Source organism: Tauraco erythrolophus, chromosome 2 (genome assembly GCF_009769465.1).
Source record: "Tauraco erythrolophus isolate bTauEry1 chromosome 2, bTauEry1.pri, whole genome shotgun sequence".
Lineage (NCBI taxonomy): Eukaryota > Metazoa > Chordata > Aves > Musophagiformes > Musophagidae > Tauraco > Tauraco erythrolophus.
Window position 1 is genome coordinate 78836952 of NC_141466.1, and position 27847 is coordinate 78864798.

The following is a 27847-nucleotide window of genomic DNA, read 5'->3' on the forward strand; positions in this document are numbered from 1 at the left end:
TTTAATTAGTATGATAGTGCACACTCTAACTTCAGGTATTTGGCATAAGCTGTATCGGATAGGACTGACACAGGAACAAATTCAATAAAAAAAGCAAGTACTGTAAAGACACTGCATACAAATAAGCCATGTAAGCCAATGCAGAACAATGAGGAAATTACATTATTAAAAGTTTTTATTTAGGTTTGGTCAGTACAGGTAAGATAATATTGGAGTCACAGAGCAATATGCATAAACAGGATACAACAGTTCTTAAAAACTGAGTAACTATGCACACAATTCATAAACATTCGGTCACCTAAGGAGAAAATGCACAGATGTATGGTGGGAAAAACTGTAATTAACACTGAAACTACTACAGGACTCCTTCAGAAAGTCCATCTTTTAGTGATAAAACTACTGTACTGGGCAAACTTGGCAGTCATAAACCCACATCTATTATGACAAATCTTGAAGGTGGTGTAAGTATAACAGTATGAGTAAGAATGCCCTTACACAGCACAGGTTCTAGATATACACAGATTTGTACAGACATCGTTTATGTTATACTTTATGGAAATAACTTCCATTTCAACTTCACATTAACTCATATAAAAATAACTTGAGCTACACAAACGTCCTTTTAGCAACATTCAACGTAATTAACTGTTAAAATTTCCAAAGTGGCAGAGGTATTGAAGCAAAAAGAAACCCACAGAAAGGCAAAATTGTGACAAGTATGCACTAATTTAAACGGCTTCTGGACAGTATCCTCTCCCAATTTAAATGACACTGTATAAAAATGTTGCAGAAAAACGTTACAAAACTGAACCCTGCACATTTACACTGGAGTCCAAACCATTCTGGACATGACGAGAACCCAGAGTTCTGTTACCTTTCATGCTCACTGTTTTCTCCTCTTGAGGATCATGATTGGAGTCTGTGTCATTTGAGTGGTGAGTGAGAGAGTTTTCACTGCCAGTGGGAGAGTCTACACTTTCATACCCAGTACTGAGCTGGTTTATGTAGCTACCACTTCCTCTACCAGTTCTATCTTCAGAGTGGTTGGACAGCTTATTACCATTCCCTGGAGAAGCTGGGAAGTCATCCTCCGCGCCGCTACCCTCCCTATAAAATCCAGGCCCAGACGTCCGCTGATGGGAGGAGCTACCATTGCTTGGTCCGTTTGCCAGGCGGCTGCAGTCTTTACCCACAGCCTCTCCCTGGTCTGTAGGCTCAGAAGATGGAGTCCTGCTGGTACCTGGGTTGGAGACCTGGGACTGCTGCTGCTGGTACTGTGCCAACTGCTGGCGAGTCTCCTTCAACTGCTGCTGAAGAACTAGAATGGTACTCTGCATACCCTCTACCTCCTCATCAAGCTGGATGATGAAGTCATTCAACTCTATATAATAAAGAAAACACATTTGTTGCAAATACTTAATAGCCCATATATAGCTTGAATCTCAGACAAAAAAAAAATCAAAATCCTGTAACTCAACATTTTATGCTGAAATTTTTCAACAGACTACATTTTTCAGCCATCAGGTATGCACTGGTTTTAATACTCTGCCTCTGAAGGAGGAAATGCTTAATTATCATCTGTATACTTTTTACACTATTCAGAATATATGGGAAGAAAATTAACCTCTGGGCAAGAAAGGAGGATACCTGGAAAACAGTTCAATTCCAACAATTAGTATTTTGCAAGTAGATCCTCGTGTAACTACTTTTACTCTAGTATAAAACCTTAGCAAAAATACTGTAAAGGTGACCATGAATCACATCTGTATATAACAGAGCTGAGTAATTACAAAAGCCTATTCAGTGACAAAAAAAGATTTTAGCCACATTTCAAGGCAGTTTCAGCTCTTACTGTTTCTAATCCTTTAAATCCTGCATAATGGGACACTAAAAAATATTCTTACCAACCAAACTGCTAATTCCACAAGGTGTTTTAGCACTTAATGTACCAAGAAAAAGGATTTTACAATCAGGATTGCATTTTGGAGCAAGGCAAATTTGACCTGACAACAGTAAAAGACACACTGACTGTCTTAGTCTTCAATTCAACTGCACCGTGGATACAACAGAGCAAATAAAATGCAAACTGCTTATTATAGTAAAAATTCATAAAATTAAAGTGTTGCTGCTATAGAAAAAAAATCATTAGGAAAAGTGCTATTGTAGGATTATTATCATCTTTTTTCATACAGGAAAGAAGCAATAGGGGCTAAAGAACACATCTCAGTTCCGGAGCTTACTTTACTGCACTGCATTCAACAGTAGAAACCTTTAAAGAATGTCCACTCTTGCTTCAATTAGGAACTTGATAAATTTATATGAAGCGCATTAACTAGAGAGCAGTTAAGAAGCAAAAGGGTGACTATTCCAACATCATGTCATTACACAAAGAATAATTTACCTTAAGAATTCTAGTTATTATATATTATTTTATACTGATATTTTCTCAAAAATATTATCCTATGGGGGGGGAGAAAATCTACCCTCAAAAATGTAGGATGTGTCAGGCTTCAATAATGCTAAATCAAGACTATGCTATCTTAAAGACTTCAGTTGTAAACCAAAAACATATCTAGGTTTATGTGATGTCTAAATAGCTCATGTCCCAAGAGTTACTGTAATAATCAGATAACCTACTCTGTAACTTTCTACCAAAGTAACACAGAATTGTCAACTGAAGATTTTTTTAAATTTGCATTTTCCCCTTCACTTAAATTACCCAAGAGGTCAGAGTGTATAGGTAATTTCAATGTAGGTTTACAATGCTGTAAAATTTAGACTGCAAACAGAATAATGAGATATTTTAGTTCATCTGAGTTATCTAAGAAAAAAAAAACCTATTTTTCTTATTCTTACGCATGTTAAAAAGTTTTTGATTTTTTAAAAACAACTTCAAAGTAAGCCAGAGTTAAGAAGCCGCATTTTGTTTTCAGTGCATGCTTAGCTTCATACGTTAACAGTTTTCATCTTATTCACCAGTAATTTGTGCAGTCTGAACAGTCCCTATTAAACAGAAAGGCCTACAGTACGAAATCTGGCAATTTCAAATTCAAACACTGCATTACTGGAGCTGCAAATCCCACCAGTCCCCAAAGTTAAGTTTGGCTGTGGTGTTTTCGTTTGTTTGTTTTTCAAATTAAGACTCCCAGTGAAGACTTACAATTGTCATATTTTACTCAATACTGCCCTTTCATTCTGGCAAAGATGATTTTACAGTATGCGTATCATCAGGAAATTAAACTAGCCGAAGTGCAAGGCAACTTCCCATTTTCTTAAAAAAATCCCTTACCATCCTGACTGCTTTTAAGTTCCTCACTATATTTCTTCTGTAAAGCCAACTCTGCCTCAAGCTGTGCAATACGTCCTTGGGACAGCTGCCTTCCAAGCTCTTGATTCTCCTGGATAAGCATTCGACACTTCGCCATTAACTTTTTGCCTGTTTGGCTGCAAAGGAAAGAGCCATCTATCACAAAATGAATACAAAACCTTCAGTAATCTTCCTCAATCACAATTACAGACAAAAAGGAGATGCAATTTCTGCATGTCACAATTCAAGGAACATTATGTCTCAACATAATTGTCATAGCAGAAAGTCTCCCTATAGTTACCACATGCTGTTCCAATGCCAGTTGATCTTCTGTCGCTGTTCCGTAAAGCAGAAGGCAAGTTTTATTACTGCAAATACGAATAAGCATATTGTTCTTTTTTTTGACACCAACATCTGGATTATCAGTATGCACAATCTTGCATGTGCTAATTCTCAATGGAGTGAAATATTTGATTAAAGATGTGCCTTGTAATTCAAAGATCAAGTACTGCACAAAAATTAGAAGTGTAAACTGAATTATAAACAAAAGTATTCTTCATTTATTGTACTAGTAAAATTTAGTAATTAGATTCGGGTGAAGAGAAGAAAGTTGCTTGGGGAGAAATATTAAATCCCACGTTCATTTTTCGTAGTGAGATGCATTTTTCTTTAAGAGGCTTAGACATTCTTTTGAATGCTGTCCAGGCAGTCTTATTTTAAAAATTAGATGTCCATTTTTCAACTCAATTCATATATTTGAAACTAACACACACAGTTTGTTTCATTATTTCTATGGTCAGCTTTTCCTAAGAACATCTTGCATGGTGAGAAGACAGTAAAATGTATTTAACAATTGGCAGGAAATTAAGGAAGTAGTATATTATTAATCTACTTCCTTTAGAATGTCAAGGTTTCAGATGATGAGTAATGATCATTAGGATGCTGAGTTTCTGAAAGAAAAGGGCAACAGGCAGGAAAAAAAATATTTTGAGCTGACAAGATTTTCTTTACTAAACGGGTAACATCACACATCTTTAATCTTCACGATAAAAATTGCATTGTAAAGCATTATAGGAAGTAGTATGCAAATTAATATATAGGCAATACAGCTGACTCCATAAAAGAGAAAAATTAAAAGTCCTTTAAGACTCTTGGTCTGCCAAAGCCAGAATAGCAACCACAAACAGTTCTCCTTTTAACAGGTTCAGCAACATGAGTCTGTCCTCTTTTCTACAGAGGTCTAAGCTCTACCAAAAAAAAAAAAAAACCAACCCAAACTTCAACAGGTTTATTGTGAATTCAATGGCAGGACTTGCATTACTTTTCAAGACCAAGAAGGTCATTTAATTTTTTGTTTGTTTGCTTTTAAACAAGTGACAAAGATTGAAAGAAATCTTGAAGGTTAAAAAAGTAGAACAGGAAATTTCTGCTACAATTCACAGCCACGGTTCTTTCCTGCAACCAAAGCACCCAACCAAAAGAATTTAAAATAATAATTTCCTTATCAACTACCTTTTAAGCGTTCAAGCCTTAGACAACTTTTAAGTTCTGCCAACTCTGCCCCATTTAACATTTTCCGACTGACTCTCCCAAATCTTTCAGATGGGCTGCTCCAGAAGGAATCTGGCTGTGTAAAGTCCTGGAAGCCTGAAACTCTGCTAAAGGCAGCAACCTGTTTTCTTTCTTGATGTGATGTCCAATGCCAGGTCCTTGAAGTTTAAATTGTGCTGACCTAATACAGTCCAAGTCGCACACTTAAGATGCCAGTTTCCTTAGAGATGATCATTCTTTGTAATGCAGGACCACTTTGGAGATAACCAATGTGAAATATCCCAAAAGTTATTAGGCAGACATGCAATGATTTTTAGCCATTTGCAAATTCCTGTTACTGTATTCATCATCACTGCCAAGTTGAAGAAGTTCACAGTGCTTAAGTCGTTTAATGCTTTTCTCTTCACAAAACATCATCAACTGTAGAATTAGCAAGTACCAGTTACCTTGGAATTGGGACAATTTTAGAATCCCATTAATTTCTTCATGATAACTCCTGCCAAAATGTAAAATATTTATTACCTGTATAGAAATTTGCATAGTTACCTATAATGCTATTTCTTCCCGTCAAATTTTTTCCAGATGTTCTGAACTAGTATGGCACCAAGTAACATCCCCTTGCCATTTACAAAAAAGACAACACATGCAAGAATATAAAATTCAGTAACTATTAAAATAACTCCTATTAGCTGTATAACTAAGTTTGGCATTGTTTTCACAAACGCTCTTGAACATACATGCAACAAAACCTGTAAGAATGTAAGTGGTTAAATTTCAGAAGACTAGTGTTTGTTGTACTAGGCTTACTGCAAAAAACATCTCTACTAATTTTTAATCCAAGTGTATACGCTAAGTCTAATGATGGCTGAAATGGCTTAGCATAGCCATTCTTTTCATTACAGGCCCTTTTATTTCTCCCTCCAGACATCAGCAATGATTATGCTGTACGCCCTTATCTACAGTTGAGGCTCAGAACTAACATCACTTAGGGTTGCAGTTAACATGGTACCCTAAGAACATCTGTTAAGGATCCAAATATGAGCATCATCTCTTTCAAAAACTAGGTCAGATGCCATGAAATAAGAGTAGCTGCATACAAAGATGACAATTAGAGCAATTAAAAGGGGGAGGGGCAGGCAGGATGCAAAGAGAATGAAAAATCCTGTAAATGTTTTACATGAGTCATCATTTCTTTACCTTTCCAGAAACAGAAACCAATGAATTTTAACCCAGTTAATGCAGACAGCCTCAATTATTTACCAGGAAATAACTCCAATTTTCTGTGTTCCAGCTACCGCATATATGAATTATGCACATTCACACCACTGACTTAATATGATGCATATTAGGGTATGTTGCAGCTACAGAAATAGTAAAATTTTCTTTTGATGCTTTTGCTTGGAAGAGAGTGGTAAATTACTTCTCTCTCCTCAGTTGTACACACACTTATAGACCCTGAAGACTTAAGAATTAACAACCAACCTGTATCTAAATGTATTAAATAATTTTCTGAACTCCCAAGTTAAACAAGCAATCTGGACGGCATGCCTCTATCCGCACATTATAGTAAGCTTTACAAATGGCGTGGTAACACGTTAACAATTTATTAATGCAAGTCTTACCTCTGTTTTGATGCTAGATCATTAAAATCTTAGATACTGCTATAGCAAAATCATTCCAGATGTATCACTTTTAAAAAGGTAAACTTTTTCTGTAGGTTTTTCTTTTGCTGTTAAGTCATTACTCACGCAAAAAAAAAGTAAACCTGCATAAGTACACTACTCTTCCATCTCATATTAATCATCTGAAGCACAAACAGTTAAGATACTTCCGAATTAAGATACTTCCAAATTAAAAATACGTAATGCCATCTTAATAAAAGTCATCAAAACAGTTAGAATACATCACCTCTGTGACAGCTGGATGTCTTTTTTTTAATTTAAAACTGAATTTTCTAGGATCAGACTGAGTCATAAAACGTTGCCCAACTGTTTTGAAAATCAAAACCTCAAGATTACTAAATAGAACTCAATTCACTAAGGAAAAAAACAAACACACACATGCTGTACCAAATCTGCATTTTGCTTTACACACCTCAGACATGCACTCCCAACTGTCCCGGACCGCTACTCTTACAAGTAACTTGGGACAACAGAACAGAGGCACCAATAGAGTAGCACAGGCTCCTTTCACTGATTCCACCAATGAAAAGGCATGCATTTAAGGTTTCTTGGTTTGTTAAGATACTGACTTCGTTTTCAGAGAACGAGACAATGCAGAAATAACAACCTGTTCAATTCTCGTTCATCCCAGGAGTTTCACAATACAACAGTATAACCAGTAGTGTTCCTTGAACTATATATTACAACTATTTCAAGGCACATTTTATATAGAAGTGCAATACAAAAAAAACAGGCGTACAAAGGAAGAAAAACACTCCAACACTGAAGACAGTTGCCATTGTGTGCCTTCTGTATCGAGCGTTTGAGATCAGTTCTTAGAAGATCAAAAAAATTCTCATTTCTGCATAAAAACATGCAGTGAAATACTTATCACAACCAGTTTTTCTTATACATGCTAGTTGTGATCAAATATATATTGCTTCCGACAATTTTAAACCTGCAATTAGATAGAATGTACATTTCGTACAGTCCTAATTTTGAGGCATCCACGGTATTACCAACCATCCAGGAAACAGTTCGTTATTTAGCAACATTGCCTTAAGGCTCCGTCAAGTGCTAGAGAGCCCAGAGGCTAAACAGTCAAATGTGTACACTACCACTGTTGTGATATCAAGTAGCACTCTCATGGCTATTCAAAACTGGTCAGCAAGTAAACTCTTTAACGCAAAATTCGTCTCATTGAGTTCTGACCCAGCAGTTCAGTGAACAAGCAGGAAGTCCACAGTCTTATTGGCAAAACTGACTTACGGTGTCTCTAAGTCACTAGGCTCAAGGTTAAGAGCGAAGCATATTCCACTTCTACATTTTACGGGAATTTTACATGTTCAATTCATGATTTATAATCTCTAGGTTCTCTCTCCTCCAAACTGTCTGTAGACACAGTGTGCCACAGACTTAAGACTTCTGTTTCTCCCTCTATTTTCTTCAAATAGAACAATTTTGCAAATGTCTACATGTTCTAGAAAAGATTTTTTTTTCCGAAGATGGCCATTTCTTCAGAATAGTCCGACGCCGTCAGGCCTCTGAAGCAAAGGGGGAGAAAAAAGCTGAAACACAAGGTTCATCTGGTAAGTTTTACATTAAGCATTACAAGCTGGACAGTATAAGAATGTGGCTTTTGCCTCAAAACGTCTGAGTCTTGGTGTGGAAACGAGTACTTGGCTGTCCCACCATAGCATTCTCGTAGTGGGACTGTCAGGGAAGTCTTGACTGGGGAGTATTTGTTTTGTTTACCTATCAGGCGTAAATTTCCAGGCACTCAGTTCATTTTGGGCTTGTTCCAGTTTGTCTTTAGTCTGTTCCAGTTCACCTTTCATTTTTAGGAAAAACAAGTTGATGGCGGGGTCCACCATTGTTGATCGCAGTTGGGCAACACTAGGCTGCTGGACTTGCTTGAGGTACTGAATCTGATTCTGCATAAAATAAGAAAAAAGACTGTTATTCATACAACATTAAAAAAAATAAAGTCATTTAGATATCAATAAAAATAATTATTCCAAAGATAACATCAAGGAAGCTTGCCTTCTTTCAACACTGTGACCTGGAAAAGGCAGGATAAAAATCACTTTTGCCTACCTGCACCCTATCAATGCACATATTCACCCAATCACCCCACCTGTCAAGCTTAAACTTTCAAGGTCAATTTCCCCTCCGCCCCTTTCTGCTTCAAATCGTTTTCTACATGTCAGTTTACAGTTGCCAAAGCAATGACTGGAGCATTAGAATGCTTCCTTTCTTTTACATCTGCCTGCACACTTTTTTTTTGGGGAAAAAAAGTATATGCAAAGAGTTATCTGCTTAAAACAAGACAGCTAGTTTCCATGCAACTTCACTGGAAGTTATTATGGAACATTACAGCTACTATTGACCAATAATATTTTTAAGCCACTACTAAAAAGGTTTTACAAAATTCTAAGTTGTTTTTTTTTTTTTCCCAAATGCAATGGTCACTTATAATGCAAGTTAACATTTTTATTTTTAAACCAAAATAATTTAGAAATATTACATCAATGAAACATGTTTTGGTTGGATTTGATTCTCTTGCAATAACCACAACCCAAAAGATTTACAATTTTATAAATTGTAACCCAGAAGACTTACAATACAGTCAAAATTACAGAAGGAGTAACTGTGAGAGGATTTCTCTTAAATATAGCATTCATTAGTCAAAACTTGTATGTATTTAAATAGGATTAGCTTTTCTGGAAGTTTCTTATATTTTAATCCATCACAAGAGACAATCTTAAAAAGTACTAAACAGTACATGTTTAGAATCCAGCTATTCACTAAAATCACATCAGCCTACACAGAGAATGTTCATTCTTAAATTTAATTTATTATGCTCCCTGTATCACACACATTTCTTCATCAGCAAGAGGTGAATAAAATTACATGAAATTAAAGAAGAAACATTAATTGAAAGTCAGGGGGTTTGTCTCCTGCTGCACATACCATCTTGCAACCAGACTTGATAGAAACAGAGTTCCACTGACCAACAGTACAAGGCATCATCAGCAAGATGAAGGGAAAGTCTCCCTCCACAATTTGCTTTACTTGGGACAAGCAGCACATTCAAAAGCACTGCCAGTTCAACTATTTTCCTGTATGTACATTTACTCTGGGGTCTTTACACAGCAATGGTGAAGAGAAAGTGTAAGTAAAAAAATTCTATTTACCTTAAAAATGTGCAGTAGTGACCTCAGTCACTTCTTGATTGAGGACAACCTATGTTTTAATTTATGTATTGTTAACTAGCAACAATTCTTGGATTTTATTTCAAATAAGCGATTTCAAAGGTATTGAAATAACTGATATGTTTCCATTGACTCCACATCAATTTTTTATTATCAAAGTAAAAATATTTAGCTACTTTAAAAAACCATAAAACTTAAAGTATGATGGTTATTTTATTTAGACAAAACTTTTATGTGTTCAGAAAGAAATACAAAAGGAATAAAACACTGCATAAAAATATTTTCAAGAAATATAGCATTCAAACCCACCTACAAACATTACTTAGAAACACGAAGTCCAAGTTAACATCATCCTAACATTTCTTGAATGGCATTTTACCCCCACGGGTCCTTTGCCTCACTGAATGCACAAAATGTTGCTCACTGAATAAAGATCTATTTAATTTATTGCTATTGATATGTCTTTTCTACCCGTTCAACTTTCTGATGCTTGCAATACTGGAAGTATTTCAACAACCTGGCAATTCTATGTGAGGGCTAGCACTAGTAGAGGGTGAAACAGCTAGTTTAACAGATGTCTGCACACATACAGACACTCCAGCTGGCAACATATTCCAGAAATATAATTACACTACATCAACATGGTTCCCAACCTATTTTTAGGCAGGCATCACCGAGGGGAAAAAAAGACTGTGTTCCTTATCTTACCCAGGCCCAGCTCCCTCCCTCTTCTACTGCCAGCCTAAGAACAACAACTGATTCCTTGGATCAGTAGCGCAAAGAATTGCAGCCACCTGCTACTCACTTACGGCAGAAACACACCGGAACACTCAAGAGGACCCACCTCATTCTGTCCAATGGCTGTTTTTTAACAGTCTCATTTGGGTACCTCTAGCTCATGCTCCTAGGCCAAGCAGACAGCACTTGCATAGGCTCCACGTAACATCCCACCTGTCATTTCTACAACAGCAGTGTAGAAAGAAGTTACTTAAGCTGAACAATCCTTGCTCATTCCCTCCCCAAAGGTAAAGACTGTTTATTCCTCCAGTTTTTCCAACTGAAATTTTCTCCATCCCTCCACAAGTGCTTTCTCCAGTTCTAACTCCAGAATTCTCACCTGTCAGGCTTTTCATCCACCTAGACCTAGCAACCTCCCCCCATACAACCCACTCCCAAAGCAAGCCCATACCTCTTCACCCTTCTGCCTACTTCCTTATTGCATTCTTTTTCCTGCTTAGCCAGCCCAAGCCTCCCATTCTTGCTCCCTCTAAATACTCTCTGGTACTGTCTTCTACCACTGATATTCTAGGTGGTAAGTGGTGGGGAGCAAAAGAGTTTGCCTGCAGCCAGGAACAACTTCAGGCTAGAGCTGAATATACAGGAATAGTCATGTCCAGTGTCAGACTCCAGGACATGCCCCCTCTAACACGTGAAATGCCTACCAACTATTCATATTCCCAAACATGAAAGGATACACTAGTTGATATTTTTCAAAAGCCTGTCAAATGGGTAGATCTGGATGAATTTTCACAAACAGAATAAAAACCTTGGTATCAGCTTTCTCTCTGCTCTAACCCAAGGCAGGAGACTGCTGAAAGTAGTCTGTTTAGAGGATATCAGGCTGTGTGGGGTTTTGTTTGCGTGATTTTTTTTGTTTTGTTTTGTTAAGATAGTAACATTTTCAACCCCTCTGCTTCTCACATATTCTTGGCAACAGCTGAATCCTTTCACCTGAAGTTATCCAAAAACATCCAAAAAGAACAGATCCTCTGGCATGAAGAATTTAACAGAACAAAACACAGGTGCTTAACAGAAATGTAAGCAACAAGTACAACTATATACCCTTCTTACAAGGAAAGAGTAGGAGGGAAGAAACTGCCTAACAAAGAAGAGGAGAAAAAAAAAAAAAAAAACCACAACAGAGCTGTAACCTAAACCATAAGTAGGTTAAGAGTAATAACTATCTAGGTACTATAGTCCAACTGCACCCACAGGAAGCTTCCAATCATTGCTATCTGTTCCATGGAAAACCCATTTGAGTAGCAAATATTTCCAAATGCCTGTTCACTTATTGACCTACAGTAACTATGCAGTAGCTTGGGAAGGGGTTAAGGCCTTTCCCTGAAGTAGCAATAACCATCACCACCTCTGCCAGAAATAAAGCTTTACATAGAAACGGTATCCAATACCTTCTCTGTATTTCCCTAACGGCAGCAAACTCTTTTAGGGGATTGTTCCTGCTGGAGGGAAGGTAGCTCAAGGCTGCTGCTGACAATAAGGCACATGAGGTATTCAACACCTAAATGTCAATCGAGACCTTCAGTTAGCCACCCTAAACTATACAGGTAAGTTTGCAACACCAGTCAGACTTGCAGTAAGCTCCTAGCTCAAAAGGAACCCACATATCCTGCTACTAGATTCTGCACAGAGCATGAGAGAGAACGGAGCTCTGCACTCAACTACCACCTTGCTTCTTCAAAAAGAGTACTGAAACAGGATCAGGACAATGACTCCGCTACTCTGACATGCACAGTTCCACTTCCAAGACAACGACTGGTGACTTTTGTAAGATGAAGTAGGTTTCATTGTGTTTTAAAAAGATAAAACAAGGGTACAACTTAAACCAGCAACTAAGACAGAATGTATCACACCTTATTTTAAAAGGGCTAGTATACTTTAACTAGCAAGGTGTTTCACACATCGCTCATCAAAAAAACGACTTATGTCTTTGTCAACTACTATCACTTGAATATGGTATGGTATTTTTAAGTTATTATCCATTTAAATTTGAACGTGACCTGAATGTGATAAGTTTGTAAGTATAAAAAATGTACTAAAATACATTCACCTGTAGTTTTCAAGAAACTTGACACCATAGATGCTCAGTCTAATTAAGATGTGACAGGAAACTTTAAAGGTTTACATATAAAAGACCATCATTGGTGTATTTTTCATGTAAACATGGGTTACAAAAAATGTTTAACTATGATAAAAACAAAGAAAAGTTATTTTATGGGCTAAAAATTAGACATGATAAATAACACACTGTGAATAGTTTTTGTTCATTTATGAAAAGATTTGCAGCCTATAGCTTAGCTTTGCATCTCATCCAACATGATTTGTTACTGTTACCTTACCAGAAAAAATACTATCTAATAATACAAAGCCAAGTGGATCTCCAGATTGTCTTGAAACTATAAGCATTTAAACTTGAAAACACTGTAAGGTACCAGTGTCTTCGTTATAGCTTTTACCCGCCTTCTTCAAGGATGCATCTTCCTACCTCCATGCACTATGGAAGAGATTACATTGTTGATGTTATTCACGTGTCAGTACCTGGAAAAATACAAGCCACTTGCATGTGTGTTTGATTTTTGTTCCTTTTTGGTGTATTGTTTCCCACTTGCCCTCTTTTTTTTTTTTTTTTTTTTAAGTACACTGAAATGAATAAAAGCTCCTCAGAAGTACTTTTAAACTGATGTTCTGGCAAGCCTAAGCATTACAGCTATAAGCATCTATAACGAAGTGCAGCCAAAAATCCTACTGTCTTCACAATCTTGTCAAAATTGTTAGTGTTAAATATTTGAAATTTGGTGTCGGTTAAAAACTTACATTCTTTTTACTTTTTTAGTATTTATTGTTTCAGCTATATGCTTAGAAGTTCAAAACAGAAAAAAAACAAACCTCTTATTACTGCTGTTCCCCACAGCAGAATTTATCAGTAAAACTAAGAGAAACAGGATCAATATAGTAGTCTTACTACTAGGGAAGTGTTGCAGTATATTAGCATTCTGGGCTGCATTAGGAGGAGTGCTGCCAACAGGCCAAGAGACATGATCCTTCCTCTCCACTCAGCAGTGGTGACACCTGTAGTACTGGCTCCAGTTCTGGGCTCCCCAATGCAAGAGAGACATGGACAAACTAGGGTGAGCCCAACTAAGGGCCATGAAGAGGATTAACCAGTCAGAGCATCTGACATACAAGCAGAGGCTGGGGCACTAGCGCTGTCCAGCCTGGAGAAGAGAAGGCTCAGGAGATCTTACCAATGTGCACAAATACCTGATGGGAAGAGTAAAGAAGGCGGAGGCAGGCTCTTCTCAGTGGTGCCTGCTGAAAGCACAGAAGGCAACAGGCACAAATTGAAACACAGGAGATTCCACTTAAACATAAGAAAATGCTTTTTGCTGTGATGGCGGTTGAACACTGGCACAGGTCACCCAGAGAGGTTTTGGAGTCTTCATTCTAGGAGATGCTGAAAACCCAACTGTGCACAGTCCTTTAGCAACCTGGTCTAACTGACCCTGCTCCAAGCAGGCAGGTTGGACTAGACAAACTGCAAGTCCCTTCCTAAGTCAGTGATCTGTGATTCGTTTTTTCCCCACTGCAAATTAAGCTTTACCCCCTCTTTTCTTCCTCTTCATACCAATGCTTACTATCAATTAAAGAAAAGTTAGAGACACCTAAGTCTGGTCTTAAGAACAGTGAAAATACTGGGTAGAGTTAAGTGTCACACTCCTATATCTGACAAAAAAAGAAAAGGCAGGCTAAAAGAAAGTAAAAGAGGAAAACTACAATACTAGTTACTAGCTTTGCAGAGAGCTTGTATTTTTTTGTAAGAGAAGCTCCCAGGAATACATTACAGAAGCTAGCACTAAGAAGCTTTTTACAATCTTCTCTCAAGAACTGCTAAATTAAAGCAGCAGGTGAAAATTATGTTAAGAACATAATCTGAAAAAGGTTGAAAGTCCAAAAGCGGTAGATCATTTCAAGAAACCAAAACAAAACACAGAAGAAAACAAAGTCACAGAAAATCCACTTAAATAAAGGAGGCAGAAACAAAAACAACAAAAGATATTCAGTACAAAGAACGTTAGAAATCCTGAGAAGCAGATGTGCCAAATCTCAGAAGAACTCCCTCTGAAGAAGTCAGTAGCTCTTTCCTCTACCTAGCCACGCAGATTCAGAAGCTTACGAATACCTTGTTATCCAAATCCAACCTAAATATCAGCCTAAAACCTCCTAAATAAAACCCAGCAAACTCAACCTCATCCTTTATTTTTCAATTTGTTCCTGCATCCAATGATAGTCAGAAGTAACATTTTTGGCAAACATGCACAGTTGATAAATCCTAGAAGAAAATAAGTATGGCTCATGCAAGCATTATCTTGGTTCTGAAGCAAACATCCTTTCAAGAACAACTGTTGCTGAAAATCAATTGAAATAACTAATATTAAAAAAGCAAACTTTAAGAAGTGATCTTTACTAATTCAGGGAAAGTTTAAATGCCTTGCTATTTCTTTAAGCACAGAAATTGTGATGCTATAAATACACAAAAACCAAACCACATAGTTACTGGCTCAAAAGCTGATATTCCTGCAACAGTCTGAAACCGAAACCATTTATCCTCTCTGAATACTTACAGTACACTCTTGCATCTCCTGTTCCTTAGTAGCCAGCCTCATCACCAGAATATTTTCTCTTCGGGCAGACTCTTGCTGTTGCTGTTTCAACTTCTCTTCAGATTCTCTCAATCCCGTCACATCATTAGCTAATGTAAGTAATAACAGACAAAACGTACATTTTATAGCATCCTCTCATGATCAGTTTTTAAAGACAGCTAAAAGAATCTTAAAACCAAATTCATAAACAGCAAGTCATAAGTATAACTACAGTAAGCATAATATAAAAAGCATTAATAATAAAAACAAAAATATCATTAAGTATTAGAAAAGTTTGACAACAGTTGGTTTTAACTACATCTTTCTGATCTTTCCTTAAGACTTCACTAAACTTTTGAAAATGTTTCGTTATTTATAGAGGAAGTAACTTTAAAATTGTTTGCTTAATCAACTACTATTACTACTTGCAGTCTGAAACTCAGTAAGTTGAAACTGTCCTGGTATCGATAAGAAATGTTGAGGCCAGGGTGGAGGAGGGGGCAAGTCTATACTCTGGAAAAAAAAGATCTGCAGTCTGTAAAACAGTGCCATTTGTGGTCAATCCTCAAACTGGTCTCAACACTCCAGGAACAAACCGTAAGACATTCAAGAACTTCAGAAACGCCAATTCAGTCACAACTAGAACTCTTCTGATCCACCAACATTTATGAAAATTTATATATGCACATTTCCAAATACTCAAACAGTAACATGTACAAGCAGTCCGAAACAAAGAGTATACATTCACTCTGCTGCTTGTCATGTATAAAATGATGGAAAATTGGATTTATTTTTATTTTTATTTTTTTCTAATTTCTTGAGAAAGATCAGTTGTAAATGTAAACTAAGAACATCACAAATTGCTTCAGGACAATTATTTCTAAGTATTTTTTTTTGCAGATAATTCAGTAATAATGATTACTACAGCCTGTATTAGAGTTCCTAAAATTGAGAAAGTGGGAATGTTAAAACAACTTATTTATCTATGTTAGGGCAGTCTGAGATTAGAACAAAATCAACTGCTTACATTTGCTATATTTCAGTCTCTTCAAAACTCAACCATTATGGGTTGGCAGTAGAAGAGGGATGCAACAACAGAGGAAAGAGAGAGGACATTCGTTTGGACGACAGAAAAATACCCTTCAAACTCAGTGACACTAAGTCTTTAAGTATTTAAACTGAAAGGAGAAGGAAAACAGGAAGGAGTCCATCTCTAGCTGCCAATACAATTTTTTAAAAGTGACTTAGGATTGGCGATTCAGCCACTTCCACGACATATCCAGCTTTTCCCATTTGACTGTAGGATGTTTTTTCCCTATACTGTCTTTTAAAAGACAGAAGAACAGACAACAGACCAAGTTTAAAAGACCATGACTTACAATCAAATAGTTAATTTGCCTAATTAGATCATTACTTACTTGGGGATTACATTACCTGAGGACTGATTTTAGACCTTTACCTCTAACAAACTACTCCCCCCTCCCTGTGGTTTACAACCTAATGAAACTAATGAAGGAATAAACATTCACAGAGTATTTTGGTAGAGGATAATGTTTCCTTTCTAATGGAAAAGTCCTGCAAACACACCTATTTGCAGGGTTATGTTTTGAACCTTTTTTTTTTCCCCTAGCAGTATGGGTACAGATGGTCCTACAGATGCAAAAATAGACTTTTCAGATGCTGCGTAAGATCTGCAAAGGAAAATAAGTAGCTGAGAAAGGCTGAAAACTTACTCTAGAAAAAGCAGGAAGTTTTTTCCTGTGTATTACTATCTCCTATTTCTAACAGTTTTAAAAAGCACAGACATTACTTGAACACTCTGCTTTATGCAAACATTCACGTAACTTGTGCCATTTTGAAACTTGGCTAACTTACAATTAAGGTCTGTGTACTTGCCCTCCAGAGCTTGCACATATGCTTCATACTGCTTCCACCTGTTGCACAAACGAAGAGAAAAAAAGAATTTTCTGAAGCTTAGTTTATTAAGGCATCTCATTCCTAAATTTTGAGTATACATTCATACCATAATCAGAAAATGTCAAAAGGGAATTATGCAATTGCATAAAAGACAACACCAGTTTTAAAAAGGGACTTTCGGTCATGTAAATAGTTAAATCTACTTTGCATCTCAAAAGGATAAAGGTAGTTGTGCATTACAACACTTAAAATTGACATCTTAAAACTTACTGTAATATTTCAGACAAACAATGGGATCAAACAGTTATCTGTGTAAAGCACCTAAGATACATCTCATTCTCAAAGCAGAACAATTCAAACAAAATGCTGTAACAGAAACCATAATACAAAGACAACATTAAGTCTGTTACCAATTGAACAAGTAGAAGTATATCACAATACACTAGAATTGGCAGTCTAGGTTAAGTAGTTATACCAGCTCATTCAAATCAATACTATACTCTGATTATATTCATCAACCAGAAGTCAAACAGATTTATAACTCTTTGAAGGCATGTTATTTAAGCGATTCATCCATAGTCAGAAAACCTCACACTTAAAAACAGCATTGCATTTGATACAAACCATTAAATCAGTAGCAAATAACCTGCAATGAAGCTTGGCATGACATGCCTTACCAACAAAGTTCACTGCATGGTGTATTTGGGGTTTTTTTGTTTGTTTTTAAAGAAGTACTTTGCTCCTAACAGTGTGTCTTCCTCATGATGGTACACTTTCACATTGTGAAACAAATTCATGTAATGGCTTACCACCACAGAAGGGGAAGGTTTGTCTTCCCTCCTCCCAACTACTCTTTCTCCCTGACACCTATTTTATGCCAGACTCATGACAACTGCTGTATTTTAACTCCCTAACCTACACCACTCTCAATCAAAACTATAAAATCTAACTCTAGATCATTTTAGTCCCATTAGTGAATTCAAACAGCTCATTCAAGGGTGCTAAAAAGCATCAGATCTGTAACAGCAAGTGAGATCACATTACCAGAAAAAGCAAAAGATCTTTTCCTTCTAGCAGCAACAAAATTTTTTTCATCTCTTCAGCTGAACGTGGTATCAGCATGAATTACCTTTCAAGGTCTGCAGGGGAGAACAGCTGTGTTCCCACTTAACCATTGAACTTATCTCTCTGCTCTAAAAACATTGTTAGAAACAAAAGTTTCACTGTTAGATCACTAGAAGTCCTATGCTAGTTCAGGAGATTTCAAACCCTCACAACTAAAACTGAAAGTCTACTAAATGGCAAACCCAGGAAGAAAGAACCTATTTTTTTTACATGACATATTTACATGAAATAAAAGCATTGGTCTTCAAACACAGCTGCAGAATTACTTGACTTCTAAGTTACATCTCACTGCCTGAAAAGCAATAATTCTGTCAAAACTGTGACCCTCTTCTGATAATAGCTATACAAAGAGCAAGTGAAATGAAGACCTGAAACACCAGTTAAATAGACATGACAGATCACCACCAGGAAGGAAAAAAAAAATACCACCCACAAAGAAAATCCACATAGCCTCTAAGTCACCTCTCAACAACTGTTAGTATTTAAAATAAATAAGTAGAGATTTTCTTTTTTTATATATTTATAGTTTGATTAGTTTTAAGTGTTTTAAAGATAGCCCTGAATTCAGTTTTCACTTAAGTGTCTATTAACAGACTTAGAAATTATAAAAGGTGTTTAAAGTCTTAAGTTCTCAAGTCTCTTGTAGTAACTTTTCATGTTGAGTGCCTTTTTTAATAATCTATTTTCCTAAATACTGTTTTTCCAGCTTATTTCACTCTGTTTCCCCTTGTTTACAATAGTAGCACAGATCATTAACAGAGGGAATTCAAGTGGAATTCTGATTTTTGAAAAGCTGAAGTTGCAAAGTTGTAGCTTCTGAAGCTACACAAAAGAAAATAAAAAGGAAAATAAAGAAATACGACAGAATGAAACAGTTTAAAAAAAACAAAGATGCTGAAGATCATTGACAATATTTTTAGTTCTCCAATTTTGAACGTTAACTCTTATCTGTTTATTCCTTCTTCTCTATTTATTACATCTACACTGGTAGAGAAGACCAGATGATACTACGATCAAACAGGACAGGTGTAAAACTCTGTATCTAGGTCTCAAGTGACTACATGAATGGTGTTTGGAGTCTGTGACACCATTACCTAAATGAACAATTCTCACAGAAAATCTGTTCTACCTGAACAATAAAAGGGCAGTATTTCCAGATGCATGACTTTGGTCTTACATTGTACAACTGAATCTCCTTGCACAACAGTTTTGCTTCAATACTTTTTTCAGTAATATGGACTCGCAGCTGCTGACACGCAAGGCTGAGGTGAGCCTGCATTCCCACTACGTAAGTCTCATATGTTTCCACAGAGAGCTTTAAAGAGGTGAAAAGGACAGCAAGTTTGTGGAACATTGTAAGGATGACTTTGCTCAGTTATGGAATCTCAGCCATGCCATACTGAAACCGGACATCAGAAGCTGAGGCTAATGTCGTAGTGGATTAGAAATCCTAACTACCAAGCACAACGCCAGTACAGTCCAAGGGTTCAGAGCTATGATTTAACAAAACAAAACAAGGAAAACGGGGGAAAAAAAACACCAAAAAAGAGCAAAAAGTATGATTTGAAGCTTCCATTAGGCCCTACTGCTATCAAGAAACAGAAAAAGTCAACTCATGGACATCATTATATGCCACAGATTAGGTCTTTATTTCAGATCCAGTTTTTAATGCAAACTGTATCCAGAAATATTGTAATCCTCCCACATAAAAACATGCAACTTCCCCATAAGACACCAGAACACATTAAAGACCCTGATGAATTATGAAAGTTTCTATATAAATAGCATTCCTAAAATTACATACTTCAAACGTTTTCCAGCTAGCTCACTTTACAGGCTCTTCAGCGAAAAGATTTTTGCCCCTAAATACGTTCTGAAGTTCAGTAAAAGAAACACATTCAAAAACATCACTAGTGATACAAACAAATATATTTTTCTTCCCCCCCTCCCCCTGCAAATTACATCAGAGTTAAAACTTGAAGATTGCTACTAGCATATCTTCAACTACAGGAGGTAAGCATTCCCCTCTGGGAAACTTTTTTGTCTTACTTGAAGATGATATAACCCTTCCACCAGGTTTCATCTATACATAACACCTGCATTAATTCAAACTTTTTTTAATACATATAGGTAAAATCAACACTTTCACTGACATAAAAATCCAGTTCAGTTAAACTATTTAAGAAGTTGCACATACTTGCAAAACCTTCTAAATAAACTAGTGATTTATAGGAACTTGCTGGCCAGACCTTAAGTCTGAAGCCTGTCCTCCCAAGATCCAAGAAGGAGATGGGTCTCTTCTCACAGGTAATCTAAGAGATGCATTGGTTTAAGCAAGAGTGAGAGTTGCCTTGACCTCCTTGCTTCATATTGCTCCTTCTGGTACATCTGTAGGGGACTCAGGCACTCATTGGTGAACTTGAGTAGGAAAAAAGAAAAAGGCTACAAGCCAGCTTTTTTTTCTATAATCAGTTTGGTTTCCACTCAATATTGGCTTCTTAATCTGTTTAGTAGTTCGTGTCAGTAATCTGACAGCTAAGCAGTGACAACCTGAAGAGCTTCACTGAAGTGTTACTTGGAAAGGCTAGATATCAGGCTAGGTTAGATATCAGGAAGAATTTCTTTAACAGAGAGGGTTGTGAAGTATTGGAACAGGCTGCCCAGGGAGGTGGTGGAGTCCTCATCCCTGGAGGTGTTTAAAAACCGTGTAGATTTGGTGTTGAGCAACACGGTTTAGGGACCCTGAAAGTGCAGGGTGAATGGCTGGACTCGATCTTGAAGGTCTCTTCCAACCAGACGATTCTGTGATTCTATGAAAGGCACTAAAGAACACAGAGAACTGGACATAGAACTAGAAAGACAGCCCTGAATCCAATTTCCATTCAAGGGGTCACTTACAGTCTCTCTAGAAGGTAACTGAGCAGCATTATGCAGGTTAGTTAATTCCCTTCACTCTGTAAAAATACTAAGCAGACTTTAAGACTCCATAGCTTTAAAATACCTCTATAAATACCACTATTTTTCTTGGAGCACCCATTTTTTTATGCTGAGCTTTGGGGTTCACTTTTCCCAAAAAAAAAGTGAAAGCACTTAGAGGGCAAAGCACACACAGTGTTGCACCTAAGCCGTTCCAAAAGCGACTGGCTGTAAGTCCATGTTGACTGAAGCTTGGTAAAAGCACTACTTCCCCAGAACTGCTTGTGTAAATCAAGGTGCTTCGGTGTTTGTACGGACTAACCACACTAGGCTAAACAATCAGGGCAATGTTGATCAGATTTTTAGCTATGATCCACAGAGTGCTTTGTTATCATGTTCCTGGCTCTTCTTTCTTCACAGAAGCTCTACACAGTCAAGCTAAGTAGCTACTGCATTAAAGAGAGGAGGCGGAAAGATGAGGAGATGAGTACACAGCAACAAGTAATGAGATAAGCTGAAATTCCCAAAAGGCTGGACTGAAAAGGCTTCTTGTTGATCCTGCTCGTGTTTAGTCAACAGAAGTTTAAATGAGCAAACCTAAATTATGTACTTCTGGAAGAGAATGGTGAAATTGGGATTCATGGCACAGGAACTGACAAAAAGAAGAATTAGTATTTTCTACATATGTATTTTACCAGTGCAATTGTACAGTGATGATGATGTATTATGTATTACCTAAAAGACCAAAAGCAGATGACATGCCTGTATCTTAAAAAGCATTTTCCTCACCAAAGCATGGACCAAAAAACCCCCACATTTCAAATCTTAAAGACAACCCAGTAGCAGTCAACACATGCTTTTCTATGTCTGAAAGTAGTAGAGATGCCTCTCATTAAAATGATACATATATAATAGTGTCACATTTCATTTCAACCTACAAAGCCAGCAGTTAGCATAGCAAGCGCTAGCTTTACATGAAATCACAATTACAGGTGAACTTATTATAAATCCATTAAATAAGAATCCCATTCAAAGAAAAAACAACAGTGTTTGTAGGACTGCTTAATGCAAACAAATAAAACAGACATGGCCAAAACAGCATTTAAGTTTCAACTTCTGGGTATAACAGACAGTTATTCTCCTTAAATCAATCAAGGAGCCTTTTTGAGAGCAGAAGTTGCTACACTGACAAGATTCGATAGCAACACAGTTGTCACTAGCCAATTCCCTCCTGTCTCTTGATTAACACCATTCAGCTGCTGTATTCCATCACATTCTCACTTGAATATATGCTGGAAATGAATCTCTTCTCATTGCAAGTTACAGAAACTGATCACAGCTGGAAGCCTTTTTTTGTTTTCATGCTATCAATCAGAAAGCAAGTGGCACAGAATCTATGTTTTGATACTTTGATAGGAATTTTATAGCTGGAAGTAAGGGCATAGCTATACAGACTTTGGAATTCACTATTCCCAGAGATAATATTGTGTACAGAAACTTTTATAAAAAGGTTCACTAGGCCTAAACCACTCAAAGAAGCCTTTTTCCTACTGTTTAAATACATTATCCTTTACTACCCGAAAGACTAGATAGAGGAATCCAGAAACCAGTTTTAAACAGATGGAGCCAGACTATTTTGACTCCCCTGGAAAGAACTGTCATTACAGAAGTAGCTGACAGGATATCATCTGCCCAGAAGAGGGAGTAGCTGATCATATACATTAAGTGATGTACTTGTATCCTCATGTTTCTATGGAGTTTAGTCTTTGTTCTATGAAATAGCAATATTTAACTTGAGAGATCCTAATAATGCTAATAACTTACAGTGTACAAAGAGCCAAGAACTAAAGTTCACCGAAATGCACAAACTACTCCCACAGATAAACAGAGGACCCACAGACGCCTGGTTTAGTTAGCTCCTTGTTTACAAATCAGGAAATTCAGGCACACAGAGGCAAGTGGCTTGGGTTGGTTTCCTTAAGCAGGTGGTCTGCATGACAGGCCTGCCTATTTTTTCCACGGTGACATTTAGCTTTCTGAAAGGTGAAAAAGATAGCCAGACTCTTCTTTATGCATTAAAATTCATTTTGACATTTTACTGTTAATATTCGAACATGCTCAGAAAAAGACTGCGCAGACTAAGAACATTTAAAATTTACTGTAGGAGTAAGGAGTTGACGTTTTTCTGATGTTTATAAATAACTTGCTATCTAGCAAGGAATGTAAGCAACCACATCTCCTGAAGTTACAAATGAAGAAAAAACACTCTTACAAAATATGGTTCATGATTTTGTCTCTCTTGAAAAGTGTTTCCCCCAAACTGTATACATATAAAAATATTTAAGACAAGATGAGAATTTCACAAAAGAGACGTATCATGAAAAGGATAAAATAGTTTTCTCAGAACAAGGATGTTAAAAACAGTGGAAGAGGGAGGTCACACATCTTCCATTACAAGTTCACTAAAATGTTGAGATTAGAAAACTGCTGTTTACTTTACCTTAGGATAAGCTCATCTCTAGGTAAAACCTTAAAATCTGCTTCACTAAGGCGAACCTATGGAGCAAAGGAAAAGTGCAACTTATCAAGCTGTCATGAATACCTGGGGAGGGGGGCAATTCACAAGTATTTTTAAACATACCTTCTTTGGGAGAGGTTCTTCATTCGTCATTGTGAACTCTGAAGGGGGAGGAAAAAAAGCTTTGTTTAGTACAGTTATCAGTGTACATGAAATACTGAACAAGACAGACACTAGTACTTCTAGCCTTATTTGTTTTAATTTGTCTAATTTTAATTTAATTAGACTACTGTAATATTGGTTTCACACAATGCAGAGCCAGAGAACACAAAACAACATTATGACAAATTTGCTGCTACAATCTAGGTACAAAGTCAACAGATGCTTTTTTTTTCATAGAGGTTAACCAAAATGCCTTTAGATGCCCAAAATTCCTATCAGTAATCAATTCTTCCTATGCAAAACCACCCAACTTTGTCCATATGTTTAGATCAAACTGACATTTCCTATATGCCTACATCTATTTAACACTGTTATCTTACTAAGTAGAGGATAATCAGGGTATGAGGAAAGCAATTTACACTACTACTTCAGTATCTCTTTGGAATAAAAGTAATTAATTTGTGGACATTAGTGCTAATGTTTCAGTTATGTCAAAAAAGCATGTTCTTGCAAGTCCTTATTCTCTTTTAAGATTCTGATAAACAGTATTAAGCAGTTGTTTTAAAAGCCTTGTGACTATTTTTAGGAAAAGTAAGATGTAAAATAAACAGCCTGAATATATCATCAAATTAAATTCCTCTTATGCATATGTAGCATAATAGGATTGCATCGTGCTAGGTTAAATATTCACACTTCCTTGAGTTACAGGACATGCTTCCCTACCTCAAAAGGATAATACATAATGTTTTCTACAACTATGATTATATCATAAAAAAAAAAATCAAGTATGCAAAGATTATAAGCATACAAGTAAAAATGCATGCAAGGTTTGCTAGAGGCATGCATCTTTGCAACAGAAAAGTTGCATGTGATATTAAGATTTGACAATCCTGTAAAGCTGCCGAGACGTACGTATGCCAGGTAAAGGATGGGTCAACTCCTTGGTTGTGAACACTTAGCTTCACAAAAACAATGCTCTTAAGTAGTTACAAAAAAGATTTTATCTTCTCAAAGAGACTTGTACAGGCTACCATAGGTATTTTCACAACGACTCCCAATGAACTAATTTAACTTTCCGTAATCCTAAAACAGACAAATCCTAAACTTGTTTGTCAATAAGACAAACAAATACACACCAAATGAAGCAGAGCCTCTTCAACCCACACTAACCACTGACAAATACACAGCACTCTACCAAACGAAAAAGCCCTGGTTAAAAAAACCAGCAAAACCAACAAAAAACAAAAACAACCAACACCCCTACAAACAAACAAAAAAACTTCCAAGCCTTTCACAAAATAAAAACTGACATTATAACCCAGGAAAAGGTTTCTAAAAACATTCAGTAGAAGCATGTCACTCATGAACGGCAGCTTCCTATTCCTAGTCTTAATAAAACACAGGCAACACAAGTGCTTCCCTAGCTTAAGAAGTCACCCCACGCCCACCACCTTCCCTCTCACACACAATAGTCACTCAAGCATTTTGCTTTAACTTCTGGATGCAGGTCCTTATTTGAGACTGTTTTACTAAAAATGTACCTCAAATATATTCAAGCATAAGAGGCTATCGATACAAACTTATTGGTGCCCAACTCAGTCATCCAAAATAGCACAAAATAACTTGAGATCACAAGGGGAATGCTCATGACCCCTGTATTTATGTTGCCTACGTCTTGCACTATAACTTCCCTAAAGATTTTTAGAATCTTTCAACTCCTTCAGTGTTTGGAAGTAGTCTTGAAAAATCTCAGCAAGATTTAAGTCCTTGACAGAGAGAAACATGCTTTTCAGATGTCCCGCAAAACTACAGCTAACACTGATTAAATTGTGCACAGATGATGTCAAGTCATTATTTGTGCGCTCTTCAGAAAAGTACCAGAAGCATACAAATACCAAAAAAGGTGAGTTGCCCCCGAAGATTCTGCATGTGGACCCTGCAGCAGCATACTATAAACATTTGATTGCTGCCACAATGATGACTGAAAGAAATAAAAGGCTGATACTTCACCTAAGGGTGGTCTATCTAGTATCTCCAGACCACGTGCAAGGTTCCAGCACTCAGTTCTCTACAGCAGCACAAGACCTGGCTACTCTAACCTCTATGCCCAGCACACCACCATTTACAAAGCCATCTCTTGCTTTCAGACAAGAGCAGGAAAGTGCTGAAGACAGAGGTTACAGGCCACTGCATTACAGAAGTTACTGTCTTACTGTCACTTATCACTTGCAGTGACAGAACCTTACATTAAAAAAAAAAAAACACCAAACAAAAAAAATAGCTAAAAACATTCTACTGGTTATTTTGGAAAAGCAAGTTGATCATATCTACAGATAAACACTAGTGCTCTTTTTGTATGTGTGAATTTCACCTCATTACTCCCATGCAACAGCTTTTTTGGCACCTACAGTAACTTACCAGAAGCCTAGAAATTTATTACTGCTATATATTTCTACCATTTTGCCCAGTGTTTTTCAGCTTAAGAGAATCAGGCTGACCACATCAGTCGTCACAGTGATTTGCCTTAGCTTGATGTTAATTAACAGACAAATTCGCATGCTACAGACAATAACATTACAACCAAAATGTTCATTCTTTGAATTTAATACAGTAACTTTTCAAGTACTGTACAGCAACAGGTGCTTCTCATCACTTGGTTCACCTCTAAAAGACCAGATGAGCTCTCTCCTACACAGATCAGAAATATTCTGCAAGAGTATAACGAAGTGCTATTTTCTGCAATTAAAAAAACCCAAATCAACAAAAACAACATTCTGTATAACAGACTAGAATGAACATGATTATATTTTGTGACTTATATGATGAACAGCTTAACTGTACTATCCTAACTAAGCACTTTCATGATTTTGGGGAAACAATGACTGCTACACACCACTCCTTCTGCATACCTGCTCCCGGCAACAAGCAATATAAAACCACAGTCCATACTTAAACTAACATTGTCATGGGCATTGAAGGAATTTTTATGCAATCTCATCAAGCCTTAGGATTTTATGGCAATTTTAATATGAAGAGAACTGAAATGGGGACTACATTTTAATTTTGGGAACTCTAGTAGCTTGTACACGTTTTACTACAATGTTTAGAAAGCATGAGATTTAAGGATTAAAAAAAAAAACACCCTAAGAAGCAAAGTAATTAAATAATACCAGATATACTGCTTTACTAGTTACGCCTGAAGTAACTGCCAGTTATTTTAACGATATGAAAAAGAGTTTGATGTAGAAAGCCTCAGCATAGCCTCCAGGCTCCCGAAACATGAAAAAAAAAACCCTTAAAATCACACTCTGACCAGGTAGACTTCACAGTCGCCTCAACAACCGCGGTCTGAGGCCGGGTCCCGCGCCCACCCGCCCCCCTACCGCCGGCGAGGCCCCGCCTCCTGCGCGGAGACCCCGCCGGCGGCGGGCCAGGCGCAGCTGCAGGCCGCTGACCGGCCGGCTCCCCGCAGGCGTCTGACGGACCCCGCTACCGCCGCCCCCGCAAAGCCCAGGCACTGCCCGCCCCGCCGGGCCCGGCCGCCCTCGCTTGTCTTCAACAAAGGATGAGAGAAACGCGTCCCCGCGCCCGGAGAGAGGAGGGGGCGACGGCGGCCGCGCCTGGGCGTGGCGGCTGCCGAAGGCTGGGGGAGGAAGATCCCAGCGGAGCAGCAGGCCGGGCTCGGGGCCTCGCACAAAATGGCTCTACGTGCTTCCGCTCCGCCCCCCGCGCGACATGAGGGACGGAGCCGCCGTCAGGGTTTGGCGCCCCGGGACCGCGAGGTGCCCGGTCCCTCATGGCGCGTCCCGCTACCTTCCATGAGGGGGAAGACGGCGGCGCCCGGGAAGGGGGGGGGGGGGGGGCTCGGCGGCGGGGAGGAGCGCTCGCGCGGCCACTCACCTCCCGCGGCGCGGAGGCCTCGCTCTCCCGGCACACCAGCTGCCTGGGCCGCGCCCGTCACATCGAGGGCGAAGCACCGCCACCACTCACGCCTGCCGCCGCCGCCACCACCTCGGCGCCCACAACCGACTCAACGG

The 27847-nt window shown here is 37.8% G+C and overlaps 1 protein-coding gene across 1 annotated transcript; it reads right to left on the bottom strand.

The window, feature by feature from the left end:
- Positions 1–157: 157 nt before the first annotated feature.
- WTAP (WT1 associated protein) lies at positions 158–27812 on the bottom strand. The gene is made up of 8 exons (XM_086631519.1): positions 27711–27812; positions 23772–23809; positions 23631–23686; positions 17048–17106; positions 15155–15282; positions 8275–8453; positions 3290–3444; positions 158–1381 (listed from the first exon to the last, which is right to left on the bottom strand). The coding sequence occupies exons 2-8, from the start codon at positions 23799–23801 to the stop codon at positions 798–800; spliced, it is 1191 nt and encodes a 396-aa protein (XP_086487645.1). The 5' UTR covers positions 23802–23809; positions 27711–27812; the 3' UTR covers positions 158–797.
- Between the last annotated feature and the right edge of the window lie 35 nt (positions 27813–27847).